This window comes from Salmo salar, chromosome 03 (assembly GCF_965601325.2).
Source record: "Salmo salar chromosome 03, fSalSal1, whole genome shotgun sequence".
In the NCBI taxonomy this organism is placed as follows: Eukaryota; Metazoa; Chordata; class Actinopteri; order Salmoniformes; family Salmonidae; genus Salmo; species Salmo salar.
The window spans coordinates 12,972,974-12,990,000 of record NC_138293.1 but is presented as its reverse complement, the minus strand read 5'-3'; the positions used below and the strand labels follow the sequence as shown (position 1 = coordinate 12,990,000).

At 38.2% G+C, this 17,027-nt stretch overlaps 1 protein-coding gene across 1 annotated transcript in view; it reads left to right on the top strand.

Annotated features, from left to right (window-relative positions):
- Positions 1-17,027, top strand: part of LOC106598568 (potassium channel subfamily T member 2) — a 64,237-nt gene that overhangs the window by 9,384 nt on the left and 37,826 nt on the right. The window contains exons 11-14 of the mRNA XM_014189602.3: positions 1,780-1,944; positions 2,381-2,517; positions 2,783-2,846; positions 16,604-16,712. Coding sequence (XP_014045077.1) covers positions 1,780-1,944; positions 2,381-2,517; positions 2,783-2,846; positions 16,604-16,712 — 475 coding nt within the window. The remainder of the gene's footprint in view (positions 1-1,779; positions 1,945-2,380; positions 2,518-2,782; positions 2,847-16,603; positions 16,713-17,027) is intronic.

The window sequence follows — 17,027 nt, the reverse complement described above, 5'->3', positions numbered from 1 at the left end:
TTTTGTGAGTAGGGAATCAGCTGAACTAGACAAGTATAATATTGTTAGAGGTGTTGTAGACCCATGGTATTGGTAGGCCAATAGTATCCATTCTGCTGATCCATGGTATTGGTAGGCCAACAGTATCCATTCTGCTGATCCATGGTATTGGTAGACCAACAGTATCCATTCTGCTGATCCATGGTATTGGTAGACCAACAGTATCCATTCTGCTGATCCATGGTATTGGTAGGCCAACAGTATCCCTTCTGCTGATCCATGGTATTGGTAGGCCAATAGTATCCATTCTGCTGATCCATGGTCTTGGTAGGCCAACAGTATCCATTCTGCTGATCCATGGTATTGGTAGGCCAACAGTATCCATTCTGCTGATCCATGGTATTGGTAGACCAACAGTATCCATTCTGCTGATCCATGGTATTGGTAGGCCAATAGTATCCATTCTGCTGATCCATGGTCTTGGTAGGCCAACAGTATCCATTCTGCTGATCCATGGTATTGGTAGGCCAACAGTATCCATTCTGCTGATCCATGGTCTTGGTAGACCAACAGTATCCATTCTGCTGATCCATGGTATTGGTAGACCAACAGTATCCATTCTGCTGATCCATGGTATTGGTAGACCAACAGTATCCATTCTGCTGATCCATGGTATTGGTAGACCAACAGTATCCATTCTGCTGATCCATGATATTGGTAGGCCAACAGTATCCATTCTGCTGATCCATGGTATTGGTAGACCAACAGTATCCATTCTGCTGATCCATGGTATTGGTAGACCAACAGTATCCATTCTGCTGATCCATGGTATTGGTAGGCCAACAGTATCCATTCTGCTGATCCATGGTATTGGTAGGCCAACAGTATCCCTTCTGCTGATCCATGGTATTGGTAGGCCAACAGTATCCATTCTGCTGATCCATGGTCTTGGTAGGCCAACAGTATCCATTATGCTTACCCATGGTCTTGGTAGGCCAACAGTATCCATTCTGCTTACCCATGGTCTTGGTAAGCCAACAGTATCCCTTCTGCTGATCCATGATATTGGTAGGCCAACAGTATCCCTTCTGCTGATCCATGGTATTGGTAGGCCAACAGTATCCATTCTGCTGATCCATGGTATTGGTAGGCCAACAGTATCCCTTCTGCTGATCCATGGTATTGGTAGGCCAACAGTATCCCTTCTGCTGATCCATGGTATTGGTAGGCCAACAGTATCCATTCTGCTGATCCATGGTATTGGTAGGCCAACAGTATCCATTCTGCTGATCCATGGTATTGGTAGGCCAACAGTATCCATTCTGCTGATCCATGGTATTGGTAGACCAACAGTATCCATTCTGCTGCTGTTTTGCCATTCTCCCTGTAAACAGATTGCCTTACGGAAGACAATAGCTGACATTTACCATAGCCTTTTGTATGGACCAATTTTCAGTGTTCTGTTGAAGCAGCGTTTTTCTAGAACTAGTCCTGGAGACCCACAGCTCTGTCCCAGCTAGCAGTACTAACACACCTGACTCAACTAATCAGGGCTTGATGATTAGTTGATCATCTGAATCAGGTGTGTTAGTGTTGGGATGGGGAAAATGCACACACCATAGCTCTATAGGACCAGGATGTAAGAACACAGTGATAAAAGATCAACAGTCATAAATGTGTTGGATTGGGTGAACTGTATGCATTTAGTCATATATTAAAGCCTCTGATTGATTTGAGAATGGTTTTGTGCAGCATTAGCAGTATTGGTAATGTGTTCCTCTGCTGGGCGTTATTGGTCAGTTTGAGCAGCTGGCCTACCTGTGGATGGAGAGACAGAAGTCGGGGGGGAACTACAGCCGTCACCGTGCCCAGACAGAGAAACATGTGGTGCTGTGTGTCAGCTCCCTCAAGATAGACCTCCTGATGGACTTCCTCAACGAGGTCTACGCCCACCCCGGGCTGCAGGTGTGTGTGTGTACATGGGTGGGTGATTGGGTTAGTGTGTGTGTGTGTGTGTGTGTGTGTGTGTGTGTGTGTGTGTGTGTGTGTGTGTGTGTGTGTGTGTGTACATGGGTGTGTGTGTGTGTGTGTGTGTGTGTGTGTGTGTGTGTGTGTGTGTGTGTGTGTGTGTGTGTGTGTGTGTGTGTGTGTACATGTGTGTTTGTGTGTGTGTGTGTGTGTGTGTGTGTGTGTGTGTGTGGGTGTGTGTGTGTGTGTGTGTGTTTGCTTGGATCTTGTTCATTTGGGGAACACAAGAAAGGTTTTAAAACACTTTGCAACATAATTTTGCATTTCTTATTGGACAAGCCAGGGTAGTCCCTTGCTGTTTCTGTCCATTTTGCTCCATTTGGTGCCGAATGAACACGTCCCAGGCTGTTCCTCTGTCTTCCTGTCTATCCAGGACTACTATGTCATCATCCTGTGTCCAACAGAGATGGATCCCCAGGTGCGCCGGGTCCTCCAGATCCCCCTGTGGTCCCAGCGGGTCATCTACCTCCAGGGATCGGCCCTCAAGGACCAGGACCTCATACGAGCCAAGTGAGTCACCAACACCAAGGGCTGCGTCTCAATCCGCTAAAACAGTTTCCTCTCTTTTGGTCTTTAGTCACCTTTCCTTCAACTGCACTTATGTGGAAGAGCTGGACTGGTGAAAGCCAATACTGGATAGGAAATAGGCATCCACCTCTTCTGTTTTCAGATCAATGTGGGTAGCTATTCAGTTGAAGAGGAGATAAGGAGAGGAAGCCACTGTAGAGTATTGAGATGTACCCACTCAGTATTGAATGTTGTCCTTCTTTTCCAGACTGGACAATGCAGAGGCTTGTTTCATCCTAAGCAGTCGCTGTGAGGTGGACCGCACCGCCGCAGTACGTACATTGCTAATATTACCACTACACAAAGTGTTAAATCAGGGGCAGACTGGGACCAAGAAACCAGCCCACTGGCCTAAAGAGGGTCCAGCCTACCAGGCATTTGGCTGAACGGACCTATGGCCTGTCCATTTCTTTGTTAGATTGAGACTAAATTAATATTCATTAACTTGCCAATACAAAGGCATTTTAGCCAGTCATATTATTAGATGAATAGGCCTATTTCCTATTTTTTTGTCCATCTATGATAATTAAAGGTACAGCTGTTTCCTCTTCTGTTCACCCCACAGGACGTTAGTGGAACCTTAATTGGGGAGGATGGGCTCGTGGTAATGACTTTAGTGGAATCAGTAGAATGGTATCAAATATATCAAACACATGGTGTCAAGGTGTTTGATGCCATTCCATTTGCTCCGTTCTGGCCGTTATTATGAGCCGTCCTCCCCTCAGCAGCCTCCACTGAATCACCCACACCAGTAGACCTCCATCTGTCTGTCTGTTTGTTTGTTGTTCTCTCTGGCAGAGTTCTATTAGAGTTCCGTTAGAGTTCTATTACAGTCCTATTAGAGTTCTGTTAGAGTTCTGTTAGAGTTCTATTAGAGTTCTGTTAGTTCTATTAGAGTTCTGTTAGTTCTATTAGAGTTCTGTTAGTTCTATTAGAGTTATGTTAGTTCTATTAGAGTTATGTTAGTTCTATTAGAGTTCTATTAGTTAAGTTAGTTCTATTAGAGTTCTATTAGTTGTGTTGTTAGTTCTATTAGAGTTATGTTAGTTCTATTAGAGTTATGTTAGTTCTATTAGAGTTATGTTAGTTCTATTAGAGTTCTATTAGTTCTATTAGTTCTATTAGAGTTATGTTAGTTCTATTAGAGTTCTATTAGTTCTATTAGTTCTATTAGAGTTCTGTTAGTTCTATTAGAGTTATGTTAGTTCTATTAGAGTTATGTTAGTTATATTAGAGTTATGTTAGTTATATTAGAGTTCTATTAGTTCTATTAGAGTTATGTTAGTTCTATTAGAGTTATGTTAGTTCTATTAGAGTTCTATTAGTTCTATTAGAGTTCTATTAGTTATATTAGAGTTATGTTAGTTCTATTAGAGTTCTATTAGTTATATTAGAGTTATGTTAGTTCTATTAGAGTTATGTTAGTTCTATTAGTTCTATTAGTTCTATTAGTTATATTAGTTATATTAGAGTTATGTTAGTTATATTAGAGTTATGTTAGTTCTATTAGTTCTATTAGAGTTATGTTAGTTCTATTAGAGTTATGTTAGTTATATTAGAGTTATGTTAGTTCTATTAGTTCTATTAGAGTTATGTTAGTTCTATTAGAGTTATGTTAGTTCTATTAGAGTTATGTTAGTTCTATTAGAGTTCTATTAGTTCTATTAGTTCTATTAGAGTTATGTTAGTTATATTAGTTATATTAGAGTTCTGTTAGTTATATTAGAGTTCTATTAGTTATATTAGAGTTCTATTAGTTATATTAGAGTTATGTTAGTTCTATTAGAGTTATGTTAGTTCTATTAGAGTTCTATTAGTTCTATTAGAGTTCTATTAGTTATATTAGAGTTATGTTAGTTATATTAGAGTTATGTTAGTTCTATTAGAGTTCTATTAGTTATATTAGAGTTATGTTAGTTATATTAGAGTTATGTTAGTTATATTAGAGTTATGTTAGTTATATTAGAGTTATGTTAGTTCTATTAGAGTTATGTTAGTTCTATTATAGTTCTATTAGTTCTATTAGAGTTATGTTAGTTATATTAGAGTTATGTTAGTTATATTAGAGTTATGTTAGTTATATTAGAGTTATGTTAGTTATATTAGAGTTATGTTAGTTCTATTAGAGTTCTATTAGTTCTATTAGAGTTCTATTAGAGTTCTATTAGTTCTATTAGAGTTCTATTAGTTATATTAGAGTTATGTTAGTTCTATTAGAGTTATGTTAGTTATATTAGAGTTCTATTAGTTCTATTAGAGTTCTGTTAGTTCTATTAGAGTTCTATTAGTTCTATTAGAGTTCTATTAGTTCTATTAGAGTTCTATTCGTTCTATTAGAGTTATGTTAGTTCTATTTGAGTTATGTTAGTTATATTAGAGTTATGTTAGTTCTATTAGAGTTCTATTAGTTCTATTAGTTCTATTAGAGTTATGTTAGTTATATTAGTTATATTAGAGTTCTGTTAGTTATATTAGAGTTCTATTAGTTATATTAGAGTTCTATTAGTTATATTAGAGTTATGTTAGTTCTATTAGAGTTATGTTAGTTCTATTAGAGTTCTATTAGTTCTATTAGAGTTCTATTAGTTATATTAGAGTTATGTTAGTTATATTAGAGTTATGTTAGTTCTATTAGAGTTCTATTAGTTATATTAGAGTTATGTTAGTTATATTAGAGTTATGTTAGTTATATTAGAGTTATGTTAGTTATATTAGAGTTATGTTAGTTCTATTAGAGTTATGTTAGTTCTATTATAGTTCTATTAGTTCTATTAGAGTTATGTTAGTTATATTAGAGTTATGTTAGTTATATTAGAGTTATGTTAGTTATATTAGAGTTATGTTAGTTATATTAGAGTTATGTTAGTTCTATTAGAGTTCTATTAGTTCTATTAGAGTTCTATTAGAGTTCTATTAGTTCTATTAGAGTTCTATTAGTTATATTAGAGTTATGTTAGTTCTATTAGAGTTATGTTAGTTATATTAGAGTTCTATTAGTTCTATTAGAGTTCTGTTAGTTCTATTAGAGTTCTATTAGTTCTATTAGAGTTCTATTAGTTCTATTAGAGTTCTATTCGTTCTATTAGAGTTATGTTAGTTCTATTTGAGTTATGTTAGTTATATTAGAGTTATGTTAGTTCTATTAGAGTTATGTTAGTTCTATTAGTTTTATTAGAGTTATGTTAGTTCTATTAGAGTTCTATTAGTTATATTATAGTTCTACTAGAGTTATGTTAGTTCTATTAGTTACATTAGTTCTATTATAGTTCTGTTAGTTTTATCAGAGTTCTATTAGTTCAAATAGAGTAATGTTAGTTCTATTAGAGTTCTATTAGTTCAATTAAAGTTATATTAGTTATTTTAGAGTTATATTAGTTCTATTAGAGTTCTATTAGTTGTATTAGAGATCTTTTAGTTATATTAGTTATATTAGTGTCACGTCCTGGCCAGTATAAGGGTTAATTGTCATTGTAGTTTGGTCAGGACGTGGCAGAGGGTATTTGTTTTATGTGGTTCGGGGTGGTGTTTTGGAAAAAGGGCGTTTGATTTAGTATTTCCGGGTTTTTGGTTTATGGTCTATGTTTATGTATTTCTATGTGGAGTCTAGTGAGTGTGTTTCTATGGTTGATTAATTGGGGTTGGGACTCTCAATTGAAGGCAGGTGTTTTCTCTTTGCCTTTGATTGAGAGTCCCATATATTAGGGTGTGTTTGTCATTTGTGGGAGATTGTTCTTTGTCTAGCATGTATGAGCCTGAGAAGACTGTCAGTATATCGTGAGTTTGTTTTGTTGTTTTTGGTAATCATTTTGAGTTAATAAATGTTCAAAATGAACAAAACCAGTTCTGCTGCATATTGGTCCTCCTTTTCCAACGATGATTTCGCCATATCGTCTGACGACGACGAAATCCCTGACAATTAGTTATATTAGAGTTATATTAGAGCTCTATTAGTTATATTAGTTATATTAGAGTTATATTAGTTATATTAGAGAAATATTCGTTTTGTTACAGTTCTATTAGAGTTCTACTAGTTCTATTAGGTCTATTAGTGTTATGTTAGTTCTATTAGATTTCTATTAGTTATATTAGTTATATTAGTTATATTAGATCAATTACAGTTATGTTAGTTCAATTAGAGTTATGTTAGTTCAATTAGAGTTCTATTAGTTCTATTAGAGTTCTATTAGAGAAATATTAGTTATATTAGTTCTATTAGAGTTCTGTTAGTTCTATTAGAGTTCTATTAGTTCTATTAGAGTTCTATGAGTTCTATTAGAGTTCTATTAGAGTTATGTTAGTTCTATAAGTTACATTAGTTCTATTAGAGCTCTATTAGAGTTATGTTAGTTCTATTATCTGTCAGACATATCAGTGTGGATGACGGATCACCACCTCAAGCTGAACCTCGGCAAGACGAAGCTGCTCTTCCTCCCGGGGAAGGACTGCCCGTTCCATGATCTCGCCATCACGGTTGACAACTCCCTTGTGTCCTCCTCCCAGAGTGCTAAGAACCTTGGCGTGATCCTGGACAACACCCTGTCGTTCTCCACTAACATCAAGGCGGTGACCCGATCCTGTAGGTTCATGCTCTACAACATTCGTAGAGTACGACCCTGCCTCACACAGGAAGCGGCGCAGGTCCTAATCCAGGCACTTGTCATCTCCCGTCTGGATTACTGCAACTCGCTGTTGGCTGGGCTCCCTGCCTGTGCCATTAAACCCCTACAACTCATCCAGAATGCCGCAGCCCGTCTGGTGTTCAACCTTCCCAAGTTCTCTCACGTCACCCCGCTCCTCCGCTTTCTGGCTTCCAGTTGAAGCTCGCATCCGCTATAAGACCATGGTGCTTGCCTACGGAGCTGTGAGGGGAACGGCACCTCCATACCTTCAGGCTCTGATCAGGCCCTACACCCAAACAAGGGCACTGCGTTCATCCACCTCTGGCCTGCTGGCCCTCCTACCTCTGAGGAAGCACAGTTCCCGCTCAGCCCAGTCAAAACTGTTCGCTGCTCTGGCACCCCAATGGTGGAACAAGCTCCCTTACGACGCCAGGACAGCGGAGTCAATCACCACCTTCCGGAGACACCTGAAACCCCACCTCTTTAAGGAATACCTGGGATAGGATAAAGTAATCCTTCTAAACCCCCCCCCCCCCCCCTTAAAAGATTTAGATGCATTATTGTAAAGTGGTGGTTCCACTGGATATCATAAGGTGAATGCACCAATTTGTAAGTCGCTCTGTAAGTCGTCTGCTAAATGACTTAAATGTGAATGTAAATGTATTAGAGTTCTGTTAGTTCTATTAGAGTTCTGTTAGTTTTATTAGAGTTTTATTAGAGTTTTATTAGAGTTTTATTAGAGTTCTATTAGAGTTCTATTAGAGTTCTATTAGTTCTATTAGAGTTATATTAGTTATATTAGAGTTATATTAGTTCAATTAGAGTTATGTTAGTTCAATTAGAGTTATGTCAGTTCAATTAGAGTTCTATTAGTTCTATTAGAGTTCTGTTAGAGAAATATTAGTTATATTAGAGTTCTGTTAGTTCTATTAGAGTTCTATTAGTTCTATTAGAGTTCTATTAGAGTTCTATGAGTTCTATTAGAGTTCTATTAGAGTTATGTTAGTTCTATAAGTTACATTAGTTATATTAGAGCTCTATTAGAGTTCTTTTAGTTCTATTAGAGTTCTGTTAGTTCTATTAGAGTTCTGTTAGTTTTATTAGAGTTCTATTAGAGTTCTATTAGTTCTATTAGAGTTATATTAGTTATATTAGTTATATTAGAGTTCTATTAGTTCTATTAGAGCTCTATTAGTTATATTAGAGTTATATTAGTTATTTTAGAGTTCTAATAGTTCTATTAGAGAAATATTAGTTATATTAGTTTTATTACAGTTCTATTAGAGTTCAATTAGTTCTATTAGGTCTATTAGAGTTATGTTAGTTCGATTAGAGTTATTAGAGTTCTGTTAGTTCTATTAGAGTTCTATTAGAGTTCTATTAGAGTTATATTAGTTATATTAGAGTTCTATGAGTTCTATTAGAGTTCTATTAGAGCTCTATTAGTTATATTAGTTCTATTAGAGTTCTATTAGTTATATTAGAGTTCTAATAGTTCTATTAGAGAAATAGTAGTTATATTAGTTTTATTACATTTCTATTAGAGTTCTATTAGGTCTATTAGAGTTATGTTAGTTCTATTAGAGTCATGTTAGTTCTATTAGATTTCTATTAGTTATATTAGTTATATTAGAGTTCTGTTAGTTATATTAGAGTTATATTAGAGTTCTATTAGTTCTATTAGAGTTCTATTAGTTCTATTAGAGTTCTATTAGTTCTATTAGAGCTCTATTAGTTCTATTAGTTCTATTAGAGTTCTATTAGTTATATTAGAGTTCTATTAGTTATATTAGTTATATTAGAGTTCTATTAGTTATATTAGAGCTCTATTAGTTATATTAGTTATATTAGAGTTCTATTAGTTCTATTAGAGTTCTAATAGTTCTATTAGAGAAATATTAGTTATATTAGTTCTATTAGTTCGATTAGAGTTCTATTAGTAATAATAGAGTTCTATTAGTTATATTAGTTCTATTAGAGTTATATTAGTTATATTAGAGCTCTATTAGTTATATTAGAGTTATAATAGTTATTAGTTATATTAGAGTTATGTTAGTTCAATTAGAGTTATGTTAGTTCAATTAGAGTTATGTTAGTTCTATTAGAGTTCTATTAGTTCTATTAGAGTTCTGTTAGAGTTATGTTAGTTCTATTAGTTACATTAGTTCTATTAGAGTTCTATTAGTTCTATTAGAGTTCTGTTAGTTCTATTAGAGTTCTGTTAGTTCTATTAGAGTTCTATTGGTTCTATTAGAGTTCTATTAGTTCTATTAGAGTTATATTAGAGTTATATTAGTTATATTAGAGCTCTATTAGTTATATTAGAGTTATATTAGTTATATTAGAGTTCTAATAGTTCTATTAGAGAAATATTAGTTATATTAGTTGTATTACAGTTCTGTTAGAGTTATGTTAGTTCTATTAGAGTTATATTAGTTCTATTAGAGTTCTATTCATTCTAATAGAGTTCTAATAGTGTTCTAATAGTGCTATTAGAGTTCTATTAGTTCTATTAGTTCTATTAGTTCTATTAGAGCAGGGGTTCTTAAACTTTTTCAGCCTGGGACCCAAAATAGAAATTCTGTGTTTTCCTGGGACCCAAGCTTAGGAAAACATGCAACTATACGTAAATATCGGTACACTTCATTGCCTTTATGCCAAAAAAAATGCAATATAGACAAAAACAAATAACAATGAAATACCCATAAATATATTTTCATGTTTATTTTTCCCCATTGAAAACACTCATACCTGTCTAGGTTGAAACTGTTGCTGTTAAATACAACAAATGATTTCATTCTGAACTGGAATAAACTGATTGATCACATCACACAGATGTATGACAGAACACACACACACACACACACACACACACACACACACACACACACACACACACACACACACACACACACACACACACACACACACACACACACACACCGGCTTGTTGATAGTGGAACCCTAAGTAACAGTACAGATAAACAATTCAGGCCTACTGTACATCTTTGTCTTGTCCTGACCATAGAAAGCTTTTATTTTCTATGGTAGAGTAGGTCAGGGCGTGACTGGGGGGTTGTTCTAGTTTATATTTTCTATGTGGGTTTCTAGGTTTATTTTCTATGTTGGTGATTTGTATGATTCCCAATTAGAGGCAGCTGGTTATCGTTGTCTCTAATTGGGGATCATACTTAAGTAGCATTTTTTCCACCTGTGGGTTATGGGATATTGTTTGTTTTGAGTTAGTGCATGTAGCATCTCTATAGTCACGGTTCGTTGTTAGTTTATTGTTTATTTGTTTTTGTCTTTGCTTAGTTTCACTTTCTAATAAATAATGTGGAACTCAACATTCGCTATGCCTTGGTCCGACATTTATTCCAACGAACGTGACAATCATACTGTATACATTATTGTTGATAGAAAGTCTAGGTTGGAACTGTTGCTGTTAAAATACATATGTTTTTATTCTGAACTGTAATTAACTGATTGATCACATCACACAGATGTAGACCAGAAAACACACAGAGTCCTAATGAAAGGTGTGTAGCTGGCTGAAGTTTTCAACAAGCATGTCTATTCTGGGCTCAGTTTTTAACAGTGCAACACTGAGGTCATGCTCAGCATTGACACTGTTTCTGTACTTGAGAACCCTGACTTGCATAGGTATATGGTGCCAAACTGGACCAGATCATCTACTGCTTTCTCAGTCACCGCTTCCTGCAGCGGATGAACAACCCAGAACTGTGTGAGTGTTTACCTCAAAAAGCATCTTGCTTCAATCAGTTTATTCCAGTTCAGAATAACAGTTATTATTGTATTTTAACAGCAAGTTCCAATCTAGACTTGTTTTCAACAATAATTTGTACAGTAGGCCTGATCATTTTTAATCTTCATCTGTACTGTTTCTTAGGGTTGAATTATCAGTAGCTAGTTAGCTAGCTTTGGCTAACGTTAGCTATTAGCTGTGTAACATTACAAGGCTAGGGGATTGTTTGAAAGAGAAACTCACATCTACTACTATGAGAGATGGTACTCCCTTATTTCTGCTTATCATCACCTGTTATTAAATTACAACAATGCCTTGCTAGTTGACTTTTCCACTTTCGAAGCACTGTTTCCTGAAGCATTCTGCCCTGTTCTGAAAGAACGTCATGTTGTGCCTGGGTGTTTGGTCAGGATGTGTCGTTTTATTAATTTGTTCGTAGTGAGAGACTCATTACTAAGCACTTACCCACACAAAACACATTGTGAGTGCTCCTCGTTATTTCTTAAAGTTTGTATGAAAGAGACAAAAAGTCATCACTATATTTGGGTGATTCTGCAACTTTGGGCACTTTGGCCCAGCAAGCTTTCAGAAATTAAAATGTATTGAAACACCATTTTACCGCCGTCATTTGCGATCTCCAGCAGTTGATCTTCTTCTTGCATAGACATGCTGGATTCACCTGGTTTTTTGACAAATGGGTCACGGATCCATTCCTTGGCAGTTCGTGGGTCTTTTGTGGTTGGGAAGTAGCGCTCAAACTCTTTTAAAAGCAAAGACAGCGGATCGTGCACCAGCTGGGACAATGAAGGCTCGGGCTCAGTTTCTTCCAAAATCACCGCGAATGTTTGAAACATGTCAAATATACCTCTGTTCACGCGCCGTCCCCACAAATCCAGTTTGGCTTTAAATGCAGCTACTTTATCTGCCAACTTGAAGACAGTTGTCATTTTCCCCTGAAGTGACCGATTGAGTTCATTGAGCAGGTTGAATATGTCGCACAAGTAAGCGAGTTTTGCGACCCATTCCTCGTCACTGAATTGTGCTGCCAGCGGTGACTTTTTTTCTAAGAGAAATCTCTGCAGCGGCTCTCGTAATTCAAACACTCTGGCCAGTGATCTCCCTCGGGATAACCATCTTATTTCTGTGTATAAGAAAAGGTGTCTGTGCTCCGCGTTCATTTTTCAAAATAAAACATCGTTCAGACAGATAATAAATAAAACAAAAATAATGTAAGTTATTTATTATTTCTCTGCGGCCCGGTACCAAATGACCCACGGACCGGTCCCGGTCCGCAGCCCGGGAGTTGGGGACCGCTGTCGTATAGGATAATGTTTTATTTTGTTTCTATGTCTGTGCTGTTTTTATGTAGCATCTTCTAAAAACAAAGAAAAATACTACTTAAGTTTTCCAATTGTGCACAACTTGGAGCATTTTCTAGATTAAAGTAATTTAAAACATGATTAAATAAGCCTAGATTTTTTTTTTTAAGTAAAAAGTAATAACATAATGGATTTTTGTCATTTCCACCACGTTCTGTCATTTCCACCACAGTTAAGTTTGTGATGGAAATGACTGATAGAAATGACTGTGATGGAAATTACGCTTCTGCTGTTTTTGGAGAAAAATGACAGACTGCTTAGCATGCTTTGGCCAGTATTACAGCTAGTATATGGTTTACACTAAATACATCAAATATATTAAAAAAATCAAAATTCTACCACAAATTAAAGAAATTGTAGCCTGTTTGGAAATGACTGACAGTAAAAATATTCTCTACACAAGCAATATTTACGTAGATTTCTGGACATCACACCTGGAACAACTGTCCTCTGCAGCCATGTGCTTCAGGGTCATAATACGTTTCCATGGTAACTAAATTAACATTCTCTTGACAAAACTTTATTAATGAGGAATTTGCCCTCAGTGGTGGAAATGACACCACTACCAAAGGACAGGTATATTTTGTGTAAATAACAATATAAAGGGCATACTCACAATAAATATTGATATGATTTTATTTAATTGACTCTTTCTCTAGAAGATAACATTACATAATGTGTATTTATTAATGTTTTTTCATAGAAAAACGTAGTAGAAGCTCAGTCTGGGTCAGGGACAAGGGCAAAACAGTGAAATGTAGGTATAAAATGCATCTGAAAAGTAGCTAAAAATACTTGATAGAGAGGTGTTGAAAAGAATATGGGGTGATTGTAGTGTGAACTTAACATATAAAGAATAAAAACATGTATTTTTTTTATAAAATCGCCAAAATTGACCCTGAGGACATAGAAGTTCCCGTTAGTTTCAGAATTATCCATTTGCGTTTCATGACGATTGAGCTCAGTCAGAACTTGTGTCTAGCATGTGTCCATTTCGTGATGGCGAGTGGGAATAACAAGTCAGTGGCTTGAACGACAGCGCTGCAGCGTGTGGGTCGCGGAGTGATCTTCAAGAAAACTGCAGAAACACACACTTGCGCAGCTGCCAAACTGAGCAGAGACCGCTGCTAAGCAGAGAGCGCACTGAACAGAGAGCACAGTTGCACTTGGCCAAATAAATTCCAGTAATTAATGAAATAATTATACATTTACGTCACTACCCACCATACTTTAAGAAACGCTGAATTAGAGTTCTATTAGAGTTCTATTAGAGTTCTATTAGTTATATTCGAGTTATATTAATTATATTAGAGTTCTGTTAGTTATATTCGAGTTCTATTAGAGTTCTATTGGTTCTATTAGAGTTGTATTAGTTCTATTAGAGTTCTATTAGTTCTATTAGAGTTCTATTAGTTCTATTAGAGTTATGTTAGTTCTATTAGAGTTTTATTAGTTCTATTTGAGTCCTATTAGAGTTCTATTAATTATATTAGAGTTCTATTAGTTATATTTGTTCTATTCGAGTTCTAGTAGTTCTATTCGAGTTCTAGTAGTTCTATTCGAGTTCCTTTAGAGTTTTATTAGTTCTATTAGAGTTATATTAGTTCTATTAGAGTTGTATTAGAGTTATATTAGTTCTATTTGTAACGGCTGTCGGGAGAGAGAGTAGACCAAGGCGCAGCGGAGTTAGTGTTCATCATTGAATTTAATAACAGAAAGAACACTATACAAAACAAGAAAACCGACAGCCAAACAGTCCTGTCAGGTGCAAACACTAAACAGAAACAATTACCCACAAAACCCCAACGGAAAGAAACAGGCACTTATGTGTGACTCCCAATCAGCAACAACAATCTACAGCTGTGCCTGATTGGAAGCCACCCAGCCAAAATCAATGAAACAAACCAACATAGAAAAATGCACATAGAACGCCCACCCAATGTAACACCCTGGCCTAACCAAAATAAAGAACAAAACCCCCTCTCTATGACCAGGGCGTTACAGTACCGCCCCCCCCCCCCCCCCCCCCAAGGTGTGGACTCCGACCGCAAAACCTGACTCTGAAGGGGAGGGTCCGGGTGGGCCTTCTTACGGCGGCGGCTCTGACTGCTCCGGACAGGTGGGAGGCTCTGGCGGCTCCGGACAGGCGGGCGGCTCTGGCGGCTCCGGACAGGCGGCGGCTCTGGCGGCTCCGGACTGGCGGGCGGCTCTGGCGGCTCCGGACTGGCGGGCGGCTCTGGCGGCTCCGGACTGGCGGGCGGCTCTGGCGGCTCCGGACTGGCGGGCGGCTCTGGCGGCTCCAGACTGGCGGGCGGCTCTGGCGGCTCCGGACTGGCGGGCAGCTCTGGCAGCTCTGGACTGGTGAGACCCACTGGAGGCCTAGTCCTAGGAGGCGGCACAGGACGGACCAGGATGGGGAGACCCACTGGAGGCCTAGTCCTGGGAGGTGGCACAGGATGGACCAGGCTAGAGAGATCCACTGGAGGCCTGGTCCGAGGAGGAGGCACAGGCTTAACCAGGATGGGGAGACCCACTGGAGGCCTAGTCCTGGGAGGTGGCACAGGACGGACCAGGCTGGAGAGATCCACTGGAGGCCTGGTCCGAGGAAGAGGCACAGGATAAACCGGGCTGTGGGGGAACACTGGAGTTCTAGACTTTACGCTCTTTACCCATACTCCAGGCTGAATGCCCACTTTGGCCCGGCACGGGCGGAGAGCAGGTATTGGGCGAACTGGACCCTCCCAGCGCCCTGGAGACACAGTGCGCAGAGCCGGTGCAGGATACCTTGGCCCGAAAAGGCACACTGGAGACCAGATGCGCTGAGCTGGCACAACCCGTCCTGGCTCGATGCCTGCCCTCGCATGGCACTTGCGGGGGGCTGGTATGTAGCGCATCGGGCTTTGAACGCGCACTGGGGACACCGTGCGCTTGACCACATAACACGGTGTCTGACCAGTACTGCGCTGCCTCCTGTAAGCACGGGGAGTTGACTCAGGTCTACCGGCTGACTCCGCCAATCTCCCCGTGTGCCCCCCCCAAACATTTTTTGGGGCTGCCTCCCGTATCCGTTGCGCTCCCTCTCTTCGTACCAGCGCCTCTCAGCTCTCGACTCTTCTATTTCCCATTGCGGGTGGCGATAATCCCCCGCTTGAGACCATGGTCCTTTCCCATCCAGGATTTCCTCCCAAGTCCATGACTCCAGATAACTTTTTTCCTGGTTCTTAACCTTGCTCTGCTCCTTACTCCGCTGCTTGGTCTTCTTGTGGTGGGTAATTCTGTAACGGCTGTCGGGAGAGAGAGTAGACCAAGGCGCAGCGGAGTTAGTGTTCATCATTGAATTTAATAACAGAAAGAACACTATACAAAACAAAACAAAACAAGACAACCGACAGCCAAACAGTCCTGTCAGGTGCAAACACTAAACAGAAACAATTACCCACAAAACTCCCTACGGAAAAACAGGCACTTATGTGTGACTCCCAATCAGCAACAACAATCTACAGCTGTGCCTGATTGGAAGCCACACGGCCAAAATCAATGAAAAACCAACATAGAAAGATGCACATAGAACGCCCACCCAATGTAACACCCTGGCCTAACCAAAATAAAGAACAAAAACCCCTCTCTATGGCCAGGGCGTTACACTATTAGAGTTCTTTTAGTTCTATTAGAGTTCTATTAGAGTTCTATTAGTTCTATTAGAGTTCTATTACTTCTATTCAAGTTTTATTAGAGTTATATTCGTTCTATTCAATTTCTATTAGAGATATATTAGAGTTATATTAGTTCTATTAGAGCTCTATTAGAGTTCTATTAGTTCTGTTGGAGTTCTATTAGAGTTTTATTAGAGCTTTATTAGAGTTCTATTAGTTCTATTAGAGTTTATTAGAACTTTACTTCAAGTGACTGTAGGGTGTGAGTCATAGAAAACATGCCTCTAATTTCTGATACAGCAGTTAATTCAGTTTTGTAGAGTTGAAGCTATGGTCTGATCAGACTGGCTATAGCATTGTGGCGCTAAAATACAAATATTTTTATTGCAAAGTGAGTTGACAATACTATGGTACATACCGGCAATAGCATCACTTATAATAGGACAAGTACCTATACAAGGTAGACGGAGGGACTTTGTATTGCTCATCTTCCGTAAACATACCTCTAGTGGCCAGTGTTTTAACCAATGCATAAAGCAATCAATCATAAAACAGTTCAAACAAATAAAAATGAACCTCTAATGTATTATTTTTGTCTTGTTTACCTTTAAGGACCATCAGACCATTTTGCGAGCTTGGGCTGTGAAGGATTTTGCTCCAAAGTGCCCCATTTACGTCCAGATTCTGAAGCCAGAGAATAAATTCCATGTGAAATTTGCAGGTAATGACAGACTAATGTCTTGTTAAGAGACATTTGTTTAGATGTTTCGGGACCTTGGCATACATCTTTCTGAATTGTGGCTCCAATACCTGGGTAACCCCTCCTCTATGCATTTAGGTTAGTCTCAATAGCTGGGTTTCCATCCAATTGGCAATATTTTCATGTGAATATTCTAAAATCTGCATAAAAACAATATGCTCATTTTCCCACCAGAGATGTTCCATGAAATTGACCTGTTGCATATTGTCACGTCCTGACCAGTATAAGGGGTTATTTGTTATTGTAGTTTGGTCAGGACGTGGCAGGGGTGTGTTT